At 44.9% G+C, this 19,580-nt stretch overlaps 1 protein-coding gene across 3 annotated transcripts in view; it reads left to right on the top strand.

Annotated features, from left to right (window-relative positions):
- The first annotated feature begins 1,937 nt into the window (after positions 1–1,937).
- The window catches only part of HCFC2 (host cell factor C2), a 33,184-nt gene continuing 15,541 nt past the window's right edge, over positions 1,938–19,580 (top strand). For 2 of the 3 annotated variants that reach the window (XM_035126930.2, XM_060279897.1), the window contains exons 1-8: positions 1,938–2,117; positions 5,980–6,128; positions 7,356–7,516; positions 9,004–9,212; positions 9,971–10,055; positions 12,515–12,618; positions 14,057–14,245; positions 14,945–15,130. In XM_035126930.2, coding sequence (XP_034982821.1) covers positions 1,952–2,117; positions 5,980–6,128; positions 7,356–7,516; positions 9,004–9,212; positions 9,971–10,055; positions 12,515–12,618; positions 14,057–14,245; positions 14,945–15,130 — 1,249 coding nt within the window. In that variant the 5' untranslated portion in view covers positions 1,938–1,951. Of the gene's footprint in view, positions 2,118–2,621; positions 2,968–5,979; positions 6,129–7,355; positions 7,517–9,003; positions 9,213–9,970; positions 10,056–12,514; positions 12,619–14,056; positions 14,246–14,944; positions 15,131–19,580 lie in introns of those variants that run through there. The other variant, XM_060279898.1, reaches the window with a different exon arrangement.

Raw genomic sequence — 19,580 nt, 5'->3', positions numbered from 1 at the left:
ATTTTATGCTGAAGGCAGGATTAAAATTTTTTTTTTGAATCAAAATCAGTAAACGGTGGTTAACCCTCCCATGCGGTTTCCTATAGTCACTTTGGTCCCCACAGCAACGGAAAAACTGAATGCAAGACTGTGTTAAATGAAGGTGCTGTCTGAAACGTCATAGCACATGCATGTCCCCTAAATATTCAGCAGTGGCTGCATTATAGCAGTGTGTGTATACACAGGCTGTGAGCAGAGTGTGCTGTGAATGTGTGTTGATATCTGCCCCCTTCATAAAAAGGCATACGGAAGGGATTGGCATAATTTTATATGATGCATTGGGCAAGAGTGCACACATCTGAATCCAGCTGTTATTGTGCAGACAATGCACGCAATCCAGAGCAAAGTCCCAAGTATCTCTCTCTCCATTGTATTACTTCCTGCCAGCTCATCTGACGGATTGCACATGTGAGACAGCTGTTGCCCTAGGCAAGCAGGCACTGAGGACAAGTTATCAGATTCTAGAGAGCACATCTTATCTCCAGACAAACTAGGGCACATTTTCTTCAATCTTCAATTCCTAGGAGAAAAAGGCATACTCTATCTAGAAACACCATTTCCCACAGCTCCTCGTGTGAAAAGGAAAATTGCACTTGCACTTGCTCAGGGGCATTTTCAACAGTTCTCCATGTTATGACCCCTCTTCTGCTCATAAAGCATCCAGGGTGGCCTACTACAACACAGATGAAATAGCAGCAGTTTAAAATAGGATCGCTGTAAAACTATAAAAAAACACCCAGCGACAAATATTCCAGAGTTGGGCGCTGACAGTGGCAGCAGATGCTGAGCACATAAGTTTTGTTGTTGTTTAGTCGTTTAGTCGTGTCCAACTCTTTGTGACCCCATGGACCAGAGCACGCCAGGCACTCCTGTCTTGCACTGCCTCCCGCAGTTTGGTCAAACTCATGTTCGTAGCTTCGAGAACACTGTCCAACTGTGTTTACCTCATTTCAAAAGCAAGGGTTAAGAGCTTTTAGATTTAGAAATCACATTGGTCCCCTTGAGGGGGAAAGGTAATTAAATGAGTAAGGGCCTTGAGGTTTGGGTATCATGCCCCCCAAATAAAGGTGATAACCCTAAAGGGAGAAATGAGAAGTCCTCTTGGTGAGAATTGCATCAGATAAAACTGTGCACAAATAAGTGATTATTATTATTATTATTGACAACAAATTCATAACAGCGATAATAACACAAATGAAAATGAAGCATTATAATTATAAATCGTTTTTCTTCATGCTAACATATCTTTTAAAAAAGTTTTTATTTATACTTATACATTTCATTAGTTTTACAATCAATTTAACATTTCAAAGTTTGACTTCCTTCCCCCTTTCTGCGCTTCCTTAAATTTATTTTTTAATATCGATTGCATATCCAAAATCATTTAATTTGCTCGTTTAACTTAATTAATTTGCTCGTTTGATTTCATTAAGCAATCAAGATAACAAACTTTTTATATAAAAGAACGGAAATGGTTCATTGAATATTTACAGATAAATCGCAAACAGGTAAAAAAAACATTAGCAGGATTATCGTAATAACCTGCAGTCCCGTAAGAGTTTTTATTTAAAGCAGATATAAAGCAGATATAACTCTTTAATGCGATATATTAGTATTAATTAAATGCGGTTCTAATCAAAAGTGACCAAAAAACACCCGTGTTAAGAAAACCGATGTTGTACTGTATATAGTACTATTGCTGCTGTTGCACTATTATATCAGTCATAAAAATCACTCTCTCTGTATTAACACTGAATCCTCATCCTCAATCATGGGTTCTGTACGGTATTTATTTCCTCGAGCGGGCCTCTCACCCCCCCCCGACTCCCGCCTTTTTTCCTCCGCTAACTCCTCGTCCCCAGCGGCCGCTTCGGACCCCGCCGCGGCGCATTGTGGGTAGCGGGGGGACAAGATGGCGGCGGGCGCCGCTGCCCTCAACTGGAGGCGGGTTTCTTCCTTCACGGGGCCGGTGCCCCGGTCCCGGCACGGGCACCGCGCCGTGGCCATCCGAGAGCTAGTCATCATCTTCGGCGGAGGCAACGAAGGCATCGCCGACGAGCTGCACGTGTACAACACCGGTACGGGGTGTGCGGGGAGCGAGATAGAGAGAGACTGAGGGAAAAGCAGGCAGGCGGGCGAGTGGTTGTTTCAGGTATCCGGACTCGCGAGGCACCTGGCGCCGCTTTCGCCTCGGCGTCGTGAAGGCGGCCGTGTGGGGTGTGTCTTGTAGGAGAGGATTTTCCCCAGAGGTGAGCGCGGCCGCATCTTAGCGGCGGGGCAGAGAGAGCCTCTCGCCCAAACAAGCCTTTCCTGCCGCCCCTAAAGCTTAAGCCGCCACGACGACGACGGCAAGGACGACATTTTCCTGGCCCAGGTGCTGCCGGTTCCTGCCGTGTGCCCCCCCCCCCGTTTTGCATTTGCTCAAGAGCATCCCCGTGGAGAGTGTCTAGAAGAAACAAAAAAAAAATTCCTTCCAGTGGCACCTTAGAGACCAACTAAGTTTGTCATTGGTATGAGCTTTCGTGTGCATCTGAAGAAGTGTGCATGCACACGAAAGCTCATACCAATGACAAACTTAGTTGGTCTCTAAGGTGCCACTGGAAGGATTTTTTTTTAATTTTTAATTTTGTTTCGACTACGGCAGACCAACACGGCTACCTGTAACCAGTCTCTAGAAGGAAAAGGAGCTTGCTCCGGGGCGACCCTGGCTGTTCTCCTGTTTTGTTTCGTCTCTTGCATGTTCATTTTGAGAGGCCTTTGGGGGAGCGCTGGTCGGCCGTTGGGAGGGCGGGGTAGAAATCAAAATAAATGTGAGGCATCCTTTGTTCGCCCGCTTGGATGCAGCAGGAGCTGAGCTTTTCGGCTTTGGGAAAGTGTCCCCGGGGCTGGATGAAGAGAGAGGAAGATGGATGAAGAGAGTGGCTGGGTGTATGTTTCTATGACTTTACCTGTGTTGTGTTGGGTGGAAGGACATTTGTTAATAAGGGAGTTGCTGACAAAGGGAAGCAAGGGCGTTCTTCTTAACTTTTCCTTCTGTGCCAGCTTTGCCCTTTTAATATACTACCACCAGGGATGGAGTTATTTATGTCCTATAGCTTAGTGTGCTGTCGGGGCAGTGCTGATCAGATGTCGGATCATCATAGTGGGAAGGTTTACGGTGGTTGAAGGTTTACCTACCTACATGCATAATAGTACTGTATTGAAAATAGCAACAATGACCTGTGTTTGGGTCTACCAAAGGTGTGTGAGAGAAAGGGTTTTTGTATGGCTGCAGATGAGAAAGGATTGTGTGAGGTAGGTGCAAAGAGAATAATATATGGCTGAATACAGTGTTGAGAAGTGGAATAATATAAAAAAGCATGATGGAGCCCTGCCAAATGTTTCCTAATCAGTTAGCATTCATTGCTAAGCTTGCTTTCAAAAGTGTGGGAGTTCTGCAAAACACTCCACTTTCATCGCCAAAGGGCTGTGTAGTATTTCTGTAGGGCAGGCAAGCTGCCTTTTTAGCAAAAACTGATCAGGTTTGTGGGGGAGGGGGCAAATAAAAATGTTATGTACAGCAAGTTACAGGTAGGTAGCCGTGTTGGTCTGAGTCGAAGCAAAATAAAAAAATTCCTTCAGTAGCACCTTAAAGACCAACTAAGTTTTTATTTTGGTATGAGCTTTCGTGTGCATGCACACTTCTTCAGATACATACTTCTTCAGTGTATCTGAAGAAGTGTGCATGCACACGAAAGCTCATACCAAAATAAAAACTTAGTTGGTCTTTAAGGTGCTACTGAAGGAATTTTTTTATGTACAGCAATGTTATGTACAGCAATGTTATGTACAGCAAAACAATATGGATGTGGCAAAGTGTGACAGTAGAAGGTTGAATGATGTACTGTATCTGAAAGGGGTATGTGCGTGTATTTGAGGCTGCGTTAGGGACTTATGTGGAGTCTGATGTGAAGATGAAGTTTGTGCACCCTGTGGAGAGGGTGAGCATATATAGTGAGGTGTGTGGAAAGTTATGCTGTGGTGGTGTTTTTCAAACTGAGGAATGGGGTACCAAGCTTTTTGGATGTCTCCTTAGGTCAGTGTTTCTCAACCTTTTTTGGGCCACGGCACACTTGTTCTATGAAAAAAAAATCCCGCGGCACACCAACTCTGTGCCGCCCTATATTTAGTTTAGTTTGGAGGGGAGACGCGTAAAGCATGCCACTGAAGAACTGCTGCGCGGTAGCCAGGCGAACCCACCAGGCGCAGAGCCTGCAGAGCGAGTGGGGACACGTCATAAGCAGCCTGGGGGTGGCTCGCCTCAGGCCGCCCGGCCCAAAACCAGGCCTACAAGCCTGGTCCGCCGCCCGCCTGCCTACCCGCCCTCGCTCGCTCGCTACTCCCGCCTAGCCACCCGCCGGCCTCCTTCTTCGCAAGCGGTACCTGCTGCTCAGGCGGGTGTCGCCGCCTCCGCCGCCATGCCGCTCGGCCTCCCGTCAGAAAGGCGACATCTCTCTCCCTCTGTCGCACCCGCCGCAGCGGTTGGGGAAGGCCGGCAAACGTGCGCACCCCCTCGGGCGGGCTCTCTGCGCCGGGCTTGCTCAGTCGGCGACCTCGCTCGGTGTCTGTCTGCGCAGCAGCAGCAGCCTCTCCGTCGTCGTCCTCTTCCTCCCCCCCACCTGCAATCACTCACCGGCAGGCTGGATGCGAGCGGGGGGGGGGTTGTGGGAGGAGGGAGGGGGAAGGCTGACCTCTCGCGAGAACAAATTACAGCCGTCGTGGGAATTTTCTAATTCTTGAGCTCTTGCTGTTGTTTCTTTTAAATTACGGCACGCACAGACCCCAGGCGGGCAGACGAGAAGGGCGATTTGCATTGTCCTTTCCGGCGGGTCAGCGACGTGACAATGCAAATCGCCCTTCTCGTCGCGGCACAGCAGCCAGTGTCTCGCGGCACAGTAGTGTGCCGCGGAACACCGGTTGAGAAATGCTGCCTTAGGTCTAGGCCAGTGAACAGGTGGAGGATAAAGCTACACAAAGTGTGGGTTGTGATGGTCCAGCTGTTTGGTTGGGGTATGTATTGGCCGGATATGAAATGGATGCTTGTGCTGAGAGAGCAGAAAGGGAATTTTGCTAGAGTTGAGTATATTAGAAGGTGAAAGGTTTGGAGTTATCTGTCTATGAAAAAAGTGTGTGCTTAGACACAAGTGAGGATACAGAACTTGAGTTAAGTTTGTTTTGTTTGTATCCATATTTGGCACGAGATAATGTGATGTTTAAAATCTGCTTTGAGCTAACATCTGCAAATGAGCAGTGGCATCTTTTTTCCCTTATGGTGAAGATAATTGGCCTGTATATGAAAAGTAGGAATATTTAGGAAAAGGAAAGTGGAATCAGATGAGGCAGGAATAGGATGTTTTTTTCAGTTTATTTATTTAATGTGACTGTTTCTCCCTTCTCCTGATACTCAAAATAGTGTTCAAAGCAGAAATACCTTACAAGGAGGAGATAACATGAGGATAATGAGGTGCTGTTAAGATTTATTCTAAGCCTCTTTATCTGACTACAAATCTTTCTGTGATTTGTTTATCAGCCTGTATGTGTTTGGCCCAAGATAGCTGACTTAGGTGAGAAAATACACCTTACTGATTGGTATTCTTTAAGTCTTTCACTTTCTGAATTATATTTTTCCTCTTAGGGGGAAAGTAAGGAATATTCAGTTATGCTATCATTTAGACTTTCTAGGCAAGGAAGAGTTAAACTTTTATTTGAAAATACAGAATCTAAAACACCCAGTTAAAAGTGTTAAGTAACCCTTTGTTAAACAGTGAAGTATCTTCATTGTGATATTTAATATTTAAATCTACCTTTTGGTTTCTTGTTTAGAATAAAAATGCCAAGCTTCAGACCTCAAGCTATCTACTCTGTTTACAAAAATGTTATTTTCTGTGTGTTTTGATCTAGCTACCAACCAATGGTTTCTTCCTGCTGTTAGAGGAGATATCCCACCAGGCTGTGCAGCCCATGGTTTTGTCTGTGATGGTACCAGAATACTAGTATTTGGAGGAATGGTTGAATATGGAAGATATAGTAATGACCTATATGAATTGCAGGTATGGTGTTGTGTAAGATCACTTCCCTAGTTGAGAAGAAACAAATGCAACCTGTTACATTTAACTAATACCAAGGTGGAATCTACACACATATAAAACCGTTCTGAAAATCTCATTGAATTTTCTGTAAGGCTCACCATCGCCATCTAGAGTCACTTTGTATATTGCACTTAAAACACACTTAAAACGTTTTATTTGCAGCTGTATAGCTGAGTCCCAAGAGAATCATAGGGTAATTTATAGCGTAATCCTATAAATCTTTGCTCAGCTCCATTGAGCTTAATGAGACTTACTGTACTTCCAGTGAAGTATAGGATTGCACTGCACATATATTATGCTTTTAGCAGGTACCTGTTTTGCCTATGTTAAAAATGGACACATAGTGCTTAAAAGCATGTTGTTGACAACTGGCACACTACATGGTGCTCCTAATAGCAAGTCTTGATCTGGCACTTCATGTGAAACAGCCATTGCCAAGTGTTTATCCTGCACCCATTTACCTTGGAGTAGGTCTCATTCAACTCAATGGGACTTACCTCTAAGTAGAAATGTAAAGGTTTGCTCTATTAATTATTTAAAACATTTTTAATAGCACCCTTTATCTTTTGGATTTCAGGAACGTGTGCAATAAGTAATCATAGCAAAAATAAAACCATGAAACAATAAGTGATTTTGAATCACCTATGTCTGGTAAACAAAAAATAGGTTTGTCTTGTCCTGAAGACATTGTAAAGTTGCTGTTAAGCAAGCACCTCTAGGGAAGAGCCATAAGCTGGACACAACCACTGAAAAAGCCCCCATTCACAATTCTACTGACGATAAAATAAGCAAAATCTTAGATCACTGGAAAAGGGAGCAGGCCTCTCCATTTGCTTATATAGATCAGGAGAAATCAAAAAAATGCATTAACTGGAGGTTATTCTGTCATGAATTTGTATACATATTTTGCTTTGTTATTGTGTGAACTAGAATATCAAAATATGATGATTCCTCTGTTAAAGATAAGATAACTGGGTAATAAAGTTTTAAGTTGGAAAGGATTTTTGTCTCCATGTCTCTTTAACTGAAGAATTCTGCACACCTGATCCACTTGAGAGCCTTTTCAGAAGGCACCAGGTGGAGGGGGATTGAGACAGTCCCTTTCCGCCAGCATTTTTTTGACCTCTAAGGCACTAAGTGTGACTTGTGAACAGATGTAGGTTAACATGCTCCTGTTCTGTTTTCAAGGCAAGTCGATGGCTATGGAAAAAAATGAGACCTCAGCACCCATCAGCAGGCTTGCCACCTTGCCCTCGCCTTGGCCACAGCTTTTCTCTGTACGGCAACAAGTGTTACTTATTTGGTGGGTTGGCAAATGAAAGTGAAGACACGAACAATAACATTCCCAGGTACACTGATGAAACTGGAACAGAATGTTTGGAATTCTTTGTTTGGGACTTTTAATATTTGAACAGTTTAAAAGGAGGGAAACAGTTCTGTGGCAATAGTGATTAGAATATAGCATACCTGAAGGATGTTAAAAGGGGAAATTTGATCACCCTAACTTCTAGGACTTTGGATTATTAATGTACGTTTGCCATTCAAAAACAAAACAAAGAATGCTAATTTGTCAGTTAGTATTCAGAAACTTTGTTACTGAAAAGTTTTATTAAAAAGAATGGTGTGATAGTGACTTTGGAAGGTTGCATTAATCAAATAAAAGCTTTGATGCTACAGAAACTCTCCAAACTAATCAGTAAAATCTCAAGAAGTATTAGTTTCTCTTTAGTAGTTCTAAATTGTAGCATCTTTGTATGTACTTCAGTTTGGAAGTTAGTTGGTTGGTGGATAAAAATCAATGATTTTTTTAAAAAAATACATAAATAAAATAAAATCGGGTTTTTTTATATAAATCAGATTTTTTTATTTAAATTGGATCTTTTAAATAAAATGCTTTTGGAGGAAAAAATCTTTCTAAATATAGTCTTCTATTTAAGTTACATTATAGTCCAAAGGCTATTCACCAGGAAATAAGGATTTGTTTAGTTTTTCATGCGTGATGAAACTCAGTCTAAGTTTTTTTTAAAAAAATGTTTAACCACGTCAGTTGTCAAACATGGATACATATGCTATAATGTTATTGTTTTAGTTAAATAAATTGTTTAAATGATTATTACAGAAATGATTATTTTTCTCCTTACAATAAAGTACAGCAGAAAAGTTGTCCAAATATAAATAGTTAACTTATTAAACCTCACCATAATTTGATTATTATCTGTCTATGTTTTTATAATAGTATAACCAAATCAGTAATTTTTGATATAACTTTAAAAAATACTCTGAAATTTTATTATTCCAAAATGAAACCTTCATATGGTTGTAAATATTAAGATTATACCAGCAAGAATGAGTCTTTCTATAAAAAAATGATTGAAATCAAGTCTTACTGACTAGTGATTGAAATCAAGCCTTACTAGTGATTTAAATTGATTTGATTTAAATCAAATCCACCCTGATTGGTTAGACTTATTTAAGGCAACTTAAATAAGAATAATACTTCAGGAAGGTAGATAGCGTTGTATCACATTCTGTGTCGGCCCACTGAAATCAGTGGTCTTACATTAGTGGTGACTAGCAATGCCATTGCTTTTAATGAATCTATACAGAGTTGGATGCAACCCACAGACTAGCTTTGGCAAGTCTACAGGAAAAGAGAATTCCAAAGTAATGTGATACCTCTTTTGTTCTTTCTCAACTTTAGCCAGCTCTGCAAAAACACATGCAGTTTTGTTAGTGGGCAATGTTGTAAAACTGTATTGATAGGCTACAGTTTCCTTGCAGTAGTTCCATAAAGAGGTCAGTGACCCTTTTGTTTGTTTCTTTTTAATGTATCTAGATATTTAAATGATTTCTATGAACTGGAGCTACAGCATGGTTCAGGCGTCATGGGCTGGAGTATTCCAGTGACTAAAGGAGTGCTGCCTTCACCCCGAGAATCACACACAGCTGTTATATACTGTAGAAAAGACTCTGGAAACCCAAAGATGTTTATTTTTGGAGGGATGTCTGGCTGTCGACTTAATGACCTTTGGGAGCTTGACATAGGTGAGTACAGTGAAGTTACAAGTGTGAAGTTTTGTTGTATTTTTACATGCTGAAAACTGATTTGTTGCTAAGGGTTTGCAACTTTAATTGCAGTGTTGGGAGGCAGCTGTGGAACTGTGACTGCCTTGACTTTGCCTTAGGGCTGTTTCACACAGTACACAGCAACAAATCCAAGTTTGCCATAGTGTATATTCTGAACAAGAAGTTGCAGCTAGTCCTGGGCCTTTGTCGGGTGCATATGTGTGATACCATTCCCCCCCCCCAAAAAAACAGCAACTGACTGCATTGAAACTGAATATTTTAGGCAAGAACTTATAAAAGGTGTGAAAAAAGCCCTTTTTAGCTCAATTTGTAGTATGTTCTGACATACTGCAGCAACGGAAGCTGCATTTGTTTGTCAAGAATGTGATAAAATATTCAGTGCTTATCTGGCAATGGAGAGCCCATGCAGTGCATTTTAAAATCCTTGTTCACGAGCCTGTATAATTAAAAACAAAATTGTTTTAATTGATGTTTTTATGGAGGTTGTAAATCTTTGTCCTAAAACTATTGCTATCCTTGCAAAACGGTGCTTGGAACAAGGTTCATTACTCCAGAATTGTAGGCAGAATCTGGATGGCACAGACATATCATCCCAAGTGTGGTCCTCATATTTTATTGTCTTATTCTCTTTGTAAAGTGTTTTGAGGTGTATACATTTTATGAAATAAATAAACAAAAAATTCTTTTTCTCTGCACCCCTCTGTTTTTCTTAATAGAAACAATGACTTGGTCGAAACCAGAAATTAAAGGGACAGTGCCACTTCCCCGTAGTCTCCATACAGCCAATGTAATAGGAAACAAGTATGTCTGTTGTTAAAAGCTCACCTATAGAAAGGTACACTTAGTAGGAGACTGTTACTGTAGTATTTGTATTTAGGGATCCTGCCTGTGTCCATCTCTGTGAAGTGCAAACAGTGTTAGCCTTTTGAAAAGCTCTGCTACAGGCTGAAAGACTATGGAAATTGAAACATATTGCTTGCATTTTGGTGAATGCCTGGAAACTTTTCACTGTTTTATTTGGGATCATTTAAGTCTCTGCATTAAATTATCTGAAGTTAACAAGAGAACCTGTGACATCTTTTTGGGGGTGGGGTGGGGAAATGCAACCCCTTCTATTAATAGTGAGAGCTGCAGTATTGTAGCTTAACAGAGAAGAGTTGCCTTGAATTGAGCATAGTATAAGTGACTGCATTAGAAAATAATTCTATGATGCATCACAATGTCACTAGAAAAAAAATCTTAAAACAATGCTAATAAATGACATTTCTGGAAGTTGCTATTTGTTAGCTGAAATAAAAGTTTGAGGTATGTAGAAATTAAGGCCTGTTGTAGATAAGAACTTGATATGTTTGGTTGTTTCAGGGGCTATTAATGCAATTTTAACACAGTCAGCCACAGCCATATTTAGATATTTGATCCAATGTACCATGGGAGATTGGGGTTGTGCCAGCTGATCCACCTTCCTTCACTGTACCCATGTGACTCCATCCCCCAAATATTCACATATTGGATGTCCCATTTTTATAGCTTCTTAGGAATGTAGGCCCATCCTATCATGTGTAGGCCTCGAACCGCTTGAGCCATATGATCTGAATGCCACTTATGTATGGATGACATTCAAAATGTAAACATCAGAGCAGTCCAATAACAGAAAGGGCAGGATTCTGACTTTTCTACCACCATCACTTACAATATGTTGGATTTTATATTTTCCTAGGGCTTCTGTTTAGAGCAAGACAGGGGCATATGTCTCTAAACCAAAGTTCGAAAACCTGGTCTCCCAGATGTTAGACAGGACTCCAACTCCTATGATCCCTCCTATGATTAACCATGCTGGCTGAGGTTGATGGGAGTTGGAACTTAGCAACATCTGGACGGCCATAGGTTTTCTACTACTGCGAATAAATCTTACTAGCTTAATTAAAATCTAGCATAAGTAAACTGTGAGATGCTTATGCTTATATGTCTCCTTTGATGACCAGAATTGAGCATCTTCGTATAACACACACACACATACACACACTCATTTGTATGTTTCTATGCAAGGGATTGATTAGTTCTACATCCCCTTCATTTCAGTATTGCTACAGTTGCTCTGATGCCATTCACAGAATCCCTGCATTTTCTCTGTCCTAGCTTCTGTTTCTCTGTCCCAGCTTCTGCCAACCTAGCAGTTCAAAAGCACACCAGTGCAAGTAGATAACACTGTGGCAGGAAGGTAAAAGGTGTTTCCATGCTCTCTGGCACTCACTGTGGTGCTCTGTTGCGCCAGAAGCGGTTTAATCATGCTGGCCACATGACCTGGAAAGCTGTCTGTGGACAAATGCCAGCTCCCTCAGCCTGAAAAGCGAGATGAGTGCTGCACCCCATAGTCACCTTTGACTGGATTTAATAGTCCAGGGGTCCTTTTAGAGTACTTACTAATCCTATACCCCCACTCTATTTTGCAACACCAACAGATTGGTTAAAGGTACTTAATGGTTTTGTTATGCGGGACTGTATTTGGTGAAACATTCCAGTGCTTGATAATAGATAGCTACAAACAGCTCTTTACTTGTGGTTGCTTCTTGCGATATAAGCATGTGGGAAGGCAGTGTATGTAACTTCCAGCTATCTGTTGAGAGAAATTTTACCATACCGTTTCATTGCAGTACATTATTTCCATTCATTAAACAGGATTGGCTTTCCATGTGGTTGCCACCTATAAATTTTCAGTTTCCAAAACCCATTAAATGCACCCCGAAATGGTCAACCATGTGATAAATGATTGTCTGTAGCTGCATGCTGTTCCTGAGACAGTTTTCAGATTGCATTTTGTAAGAACACAGATCATTTTGATAGTTGACAACTGCTATTTTAATTTTGAAAACTAATTATAGGGATCCTATGTTATCTATAGCTTTTTAATTATATGTGGCATGGGGGAAGGTGGTGGAAGGGGAGTCAAGTTCTAATTAGTAAATGCAAAGGAAACATAGCTTTTTATTTAAAAATTGTCTGAGAAATTAATACAGTGGTTGGAGGGATTGTGCTTCTGAATACTGGTTATTGGAAACTGCAAGAGGGCAGAATGCTCTTGTTTTTGGGTTCTGCCTGAGGGCTTCCCATAGCCACCTGGTTGGCCACTGTGAGAACAGGATGCTGGCATAGGTGGACCACTTTTCTCATCAAGCAGGCTCTTCTTATGTTCTTAATATAGGGAAAAAAGCTTTAGAAAATAAATTAGCTTGTCTTTTCCCACAACACTCTTATATTCGCAGAATGTACATTTTTGGTGGATGGATTCCACAGAGCACAGATGATAATGTGTCTTCTCAAGATGGAGAATGGAAATGTACTGGCTCATTTTCTTACCTAAACTTAGGTTAGTATACCTTTGTACTTGTTGTTAATTTACAGAGCAGTCCTCTATACCAAGGGACGTGGGTGGTGCTGTGGGTTAAACCACAGAGCTTGGGCTTGCTGATCAGAAGGTCGGCGGTTCGAATCCCTGAGATAGGATGAGCTCCCGTTGCTCAGTCCCAGCTCCTGCCAACCTAGCAGTTTGAAAGCATGTCAAAGTGCAAGTAGATAAATGGGTACCGCTCCGGTGGGTAGGCAAATGGCGTTTATGTGTGCTGCTTTGGTTCGCCAGAAGTGGCTTAGTCACGCTGGCCACATGACCTGGAAGCTGTACGCCGGCTCCCTCGGCCAATAAAGCGAGATGGGCGCCACAACCCTAGAGTCGGTCACGACTGGACCTAATGGTCAGGGGTCCCTTTACCTTTACCCTCTATACCAAATATTCCGGGGGTGGGATACACTGCTGCTACATGGGCAGAGGGAGAGAGGAAAAGTGGTGGTCCTGGCCAGTTGAGTGCTGGCTGCTTATATGGTGCTTGAGGAAATTTTTTTTCCTAGCCTTCAATAGTCCTTGAAGAAATGTTGCCCTTGACTTCAAAAAAGATTTCCCTCTGCTACACATGCTGAGCCAAAATGGGAAGGGGGGAAATGCACAACCAAAACATACAAGTGTGAAGTAAAAATGGCAAGCCATTCCAGCATCCTTGTAAGTTTCACCAGTGCTCTTCAATTGGGGTGTTACAACAACAAGGGAACATATTAGGAACACACTCAACATCAACAGCAGTGGAGTTCCTTGTGCCATGGTTGGTGTTTGTACCATTGCCAGGAATGTGGCTGTTTATTGATGGATATAGGTGCATGTGCTCCTTCTCCACAACACCACCGTGTTTCAGCAGTTTCACGGATGTAGCTTTGCTAGTAGAACTGTTAGTTCCATTTGCCAGTGTATCTTGTGGCACCTTGCATAGTGGGGCTTCTCCCATATCCTCTGTCTCCTCTGGCAATCAAGTAAATGTTCAGGTTTCAACTGGGAGAAGCAAAATATTTGAAGTTGGAATCAGTTTTAGAACAATGATTGCACTTCAGTCTATTTCTTTATAATAAATGATAGCCTCCTTGGTTTTGTTATACACAACCAGCCAGGAGCACATTTCTTCAACATTCCAGTCTCTATCCAATGAATGATACATTTGATACAAACAAAAATCAGCCAAATGGAATCCTTGATCTAAGGCTGAGAAGCTAAGATTCAGAATTTACAGAAAAGAAATTGACTAATTTTCATATTCTAAAAAAACGTGTTATGTGCAGAGATTTGTCTTTGAATTTTTATATCTGCTCATATCCGTTTTATAGATTGCTAATTTTAGGTGATGTTGTGCATCAGCAAAATAATGTAAGATTTTTAAAAATCCTATCTTTGGACACTGATTTTGATTGTCTGTTTTATTTACTAGATACCACAGAATGGATAGGTCTGATAGGAGATTGCCAGGAAGACAAAAATAACCTGTTGCCAGGCCCAAGGGCTGGCCACTGTGCTGTCATAGTTGGCACTCGCCTGTATATATGGAGTGGCAGAGATGGATACAGAAAAGCTTGGAACAATCAGGTTTGCTGCAAGGATCTTTGGTATCTAGATATTGGTGAGTACCCTCTTAATGCTTTTCAGTAACATTACAGATAGTTGTTATAGCTTGTTTGAGCGTTACATGCATTTGGTTTTTCAAAACTTTGAAAAACACTGTTATTGTGCAATTGAAATTTGTAAGGATCATCCTTATTCTCAACATCCACATTTAGGGTTGATTTAAACATAACATTATCAATTCTCCAACCCAGATTCTGTAAGGCTGGCTGTGACCAAAGGTTTCTTTTCTCACACAAGTAAGTTGTAGGCAACCTGGTGGCTGTCTGTGGACTGGAGTGCTTGATAGGTGGTTAATTGCTTATTCCTTGGGTAAGGAACCGGTGCCATATTTGTCCTGCAAATTTCATTTGTGCATATACTTCCCAAAGGGAGGACCCAGCCCTAAGAAAGAAATGTCTGTAGCCTGATAGACAAAGCCATGATGTGGCTAAAATCCTAATATCCCTGGATTTTTTCAGCTTTTTCAGTCCTCCCAGTTTTAATGAGACACATGCAATCTTAACTGTGTTTTATTGACAAAAAGACTGTTATGGTTGGGGTTACAGATAGAAACAGTTCATTCTTGGCTTTGCTTAACAACCTGTTGGAACATAGGCTTTTTTGGTATCATAGATAAATATTTTGTTGAGAAATCATAGCCCATCCTAAAACACTGCATCCTAATGGTAACTGGAGCTCACTATTCTCCTTTAAGAGAAACCACCAGCACCATCACAAGTACAGCTGATCAGAGCTACTACTAATTCATTCCAAGTTAAATGGGATGAAGTTCCTACTGTTGAAGGTTACCTTCTTCAATTAAATTTGGAGATGCCAACACCTGTTACAGCTGAAATACCTATTAACATGGCACCCGAAGCATCATCACCAAGCGTGCAAGGTAAGATAGTCCATCTTTTTGAAGCAATGTGAAAGTAAAGTCAATTTTCCCCTGCTATAGCCCCAAATGCACTTTGTGGAGAGGATGGGGTAACTGATCACCATGTCACCCTTGCCTTGTGTCATTTCATGTCAGTAGAGCAGGAATCTGACTAATCCTGTTACTTCCATAGTTTCAGTCAGGTATGGGAGCAAGTAGAGAATGCTGATTCTTATTTTTCCTTATACCTTATTGTCACAGTGGCCGGAGTGGACTACTTCAGAGTAACGACGCTACGCAGCTCTGCATTTTATTCTTTTATTGGTGCTGCGTATTTACAGTGCTCAAGTCATTGCTATTTACACGGAGCGATGTTGTCAGTCGGTTTCAGAACCTCCTAATGGCTTTTGGCGCGTCTTTCTCCAACACAAAAGCTTTGGCAGACCCATCCTCTTGCCCCTCCTCTTCCTGCGTAATTCTGGAGTTGGAGGGATGGGTCTTCCCCCCTTGCTTGCCCCTTCCTGTCCCACCTGGGACCCTGGCTCCTCTACCTTGCCTGAGCCTCGGACACGACTTCCTGCTTCCCCACTGGAATCGGAACTCTCCCTGCTTTCCCCTTTGCTCGGGGACGGGCTTGAACTCAGGAGGGGAGGGACTTCGCGATATCCCCTGTCCCTCACATCCACCCCCCTCCCAAGCTCTCCTTCACCCCTCCCCAGGCCCCCCCCATGTGTCGGTGACGACTGGAAGCCTAAGAACTCAGTGCTCTCCGAGCCCGTTGGTGTGAATACCTCCCCCCAGTCCTGCGAGCCCCCCCCTTCCGCCTGGGCGGACGGGAATCCCAAAAAGTCCGTGGCGTCAGAGCTGGTGGGGGTAAAAACGTTCTGCCAATCTGCTCCTTCCTCTGACTGGGTGGATCTCGGTGACACCCATACCTCATCCTCTGGTTCCTCAAACTCCGCTTCCCAGCGCCATGGTGAGCTGCTCTCCCGTGCCTCCTCCTCCTCCCCCTCCCTTTCCATGTGCCAGGGCTTGGGTCTGTGGGGAAAGAGGGCGTGAAATTCTTCCACCAAGAATTCCTCCTGTATCTGAGTGGCTGGGACCCATTCATTCTGGGACGGTGGAGCATCCTCCCATGCCATGAGGTACTCCAGTCCCCCCACCCCCCACCTTGAATCCAGGATGGCCGTGGCCTCATTGAGTTGCTCCCTGCCTTCCCTCTCCCCCCCTCCCTCGGGGGTTTGTTCGCTGTCTCGGAGCCTGCTGCTTTCCCTGTACGGCGACAGCAGCGATCTATGAAACACTGGATGCACCCTCATGTCCTCTGGCAGTGCCAGCCTGTATGCCACCGGGTTTACCTGTTGCGTGACCGTGAAGGGGCCCAGCCTTTTGGGTGCCAGCTTTTTGCACCTCCCTCTGGTGGGAAGGCCCTCCGAGGACAACCACACCTTGTCCCCCACCCTGATGACCTCCCCTTGTCGCCTGTGGCGATCTGCCCCCTTTTTGTACGCTTCCTTGGCCCTCTCCAAGTGTTCTCTGAGCTGCTGGTGCACCGTCTCCAGTTCCTCTGCCCAATCCTCAGCCTGTGGGCCCTCCTCCTCCTCCTCCTCCCTCTCCCTCTCTGGGAAAGATCTGAGGTCGCGCCCGTAATTGGCCTTAAAGGGCGACACCCCTGTGGAGACGTGCACTGCATTGTTGTAGGCAAATTCTGCTAGTGGCAAGCGATCCACCCAGTCCGTTTGCCGCTGGCTGACGTAGCATCTCAGGTACTGCTGCAGAATGGCGTTGACCCTCTCCGCTTGTCCGTTGGTCTGCGGGTGTCTAGCCGTCGACAAGCTGACCTCCACCTGCAGGAGGTTCATGAGCCGCCGCCAGAACCTGGAAACAAATTGGCGGCCACGATCCGAAATAACCCTTAAAGGTAATCCATGCAGTCTGAAAATGTGATCAACAAACAGTTTGGCTGTCTCTTCTGCCGAGACTGCCCTGGCACACGGTATAAAGTGACACATTTTGGACATAAGGTCCACCACCACCAACACTGCAGTCTTACCCCTGGACGAAGGCAGATCTGTGATGAAGTCCATGGACACCACTTCCCACGGCCTGTGTGGTGTGGCTAAGGGCTCCAGCAACCCTGGTGGCGCTGCTCTGACCACCTTCGCCCGCTGGCAGGTGGTACAGCCCCTTACATAGTCTCGAACATCTTCCCGCACCCCTGGCCACCAGAAGTGTCTCATGACTAGGTGAGCGGTTTTGTCCCTTCCAAAATGCCCCGCTGTAGGGTTGTCGTGCATCTGCTTGAGGACCGTACGTCGAAGCTGGGTGGTGGGTAGGTACAGCGCACCCTTGTAGAAAAGCAGCCCTCTGCGTTCTGCAAAGTCTTTTGCCTGCTCCCTCCCCCCTCTCAGTTCTCTGAAGATGCGGTTGGCAAATTCATCCGCTGCCGTCAGTGCTGTGAGTTCTGCCTCGCTCACCACAGCTGCTCCGCAGGACCATGCCGACGGGGGGAAAATGTGCCTTGGGGCTGGTGGCGCCTCCTCCTCCATGTACTCTGGCTTGCGGGAGAGGGCATCCGCCCTGACATTCTGCTCCCCCGGGATGTAGTGGATGGAGAAGTTGAAGTTCGAGAAGAACTCTGCCCACCGTATCTGCCGCTGGTTGAGCACCCTGGCAGTTCTCCAGAACTCCAGGTTCTTGTGGTCTGTGCACACCTGGATGGGGTGCTTCGCGCCCACCAGGAAGTGTCGCCAGTGCTGGAACGCAGCGTAGATCGCAAGAAGTTCCCTATCAAACACTGTGTAGTTGCGTTCAGGCTGTGTCAGCTTCCTGGAGAAGAAGGCACAGGGTCTCCACTCCCTGTTGGCGTCCAGTTGCAACAAAATTGCGCCCACAGCTTTTTCAGAAGCATCTGTCTCAATGCGTAGGGGCGCGTCCTGCACCACATGGAACAGGTTTTGGTCTGAGGCGAACACTCTCTTGAGGCTTTCGAACGCTGCTTGCGCCTCTGGTGTCCACTTGAACTTCTGCTTGCCTCTCAGGCAGTCCGTGATGGGAGCCGTAACGCGAGAGAAGTTCTTGATGAACTTCCTGTAGAAGTTAGCGAAGCCTAGTAGGCGTTGGGCATCTTTGCGCGTCCTGGGGCTGTGCCAGTCCAGGATGGCCTGCACCTTGTCCTTGTCCATCGCCAGCCCCTTGTCTGACAGCTTGTAGCCCAGGAAGTCCACCTCTTTGGTGTGAAACTTGCACTTCTCCAGCTTCACATACAGGTGGTTCTCCTTCAGGCGTTGCAACACCTCTCTGACATCTTTCACATGCTGCACTGGGTCATTCGAGTAGATAAGGATGTCATCTAGGAAGACCAAGCATTTCCTGAAGAGGAGGGACCCCAGGACGTGGTGCATGAAGGCCTGGAAGCATGCTGAGCCCCCTTGCAAACCGAAGGGCATCACCAGATATTCAAAAGAGCCCAGAGGCGTGAACATCGTGGTTTTCCATTCATCTCCTTCCCGGATCCTGATCAAGTTGTACGCCCCCCTTAGGTCCAGCTTGGTGAAAATCTTGCCCCTGCGTGCCGCTGTCAGGAGATCATCCACTCTGGGCATGGGGAAAGCCACGGGCTCTGTCACCGAATTCAGCCGTCTAAAGTCCACCACAAGACGGCGCTGTTGCGTGTCTTTCTTGTCCACCCAGAAGACCGGGCTGCCCCCTGCTGCCTTGCTTTCCCTTATGAACCCCCGCTTGAGGTTCTTGTCGATGAAAGCGCGCAGATCCTCCAGCTCCTGGTCTGACATGGCGTACAGCTTGGCTGGGGGTATCGTCGCCCCTGGCACCAGGTTGATCTGGCAGTCAAAAGGCCTGTGCGGGGGTAGGTGGTCGGACTCCGCTTCGCTGAAGACCTCCTGCAGGTCCCAGTACTGCTTGGGTATTGCCTCACCCCCTTTGATATGCATGGTGGCCACCGTGGCTATCGGAGGCCCCTCCCCTGGTTGGTGCTGCATGCAATGTTCCAGACAAAAGTCTGACCCAAACGTGATGCACCTCTGGTGCCAACTGATGGAGGGGTCGTGGCGCGCCAGCCAGCTCATGCCCAAGACGATGGGGGGGTCTGAGATGGTGGTGACGTTGAACGCCAGTGTCTCTGAGTGCCTTCCCACCGTCATTCTCATGGGGGGGGTTTGATGTGTGATGGCCCCTCCCAGCAGCTCCCTGCCGTCAATGGTTGCTACGTGCAGAGGAAAATCCAACTGCAAAAGCTGGATTTGGTGCTCTTCTGCAAAGCTTCTCGAGAAGAAGTTGGCGGACGCCCCACTGTCAATTAAGGCGAGGACCGTCAGGGGATAGCCATTTGGGAGCGTTAGCGTCACTTCTAGAACCACTCCTGCTCTGGGAGGGGTGGGCTGGCTCTGCACCTCTCTGTGCGGGTGGGCGGGCTGGGGCTGTTGTCTGCTGACTGTGCCTGGCTGCTGCC

The sequence above is a fragment of the Zootoca vivipara genome, chromosome 10 (genome assembly GCF_963506605.1).
Source record: "Zootoca vivipara chromosome 10, rZooViv1.1, whole genome shotgun sequence".
Taxonomy (NCBI): Eukaryota; Metazoa; Chordata; class Lepidosauria; order Squamata; family Lacertidae; genus Zootoca; species Zootoca vivipara.
Note: the sequence above shows the minus strand (reverse complement) of the source record. Positions and strands in the feature narration are given on the sequence as shown.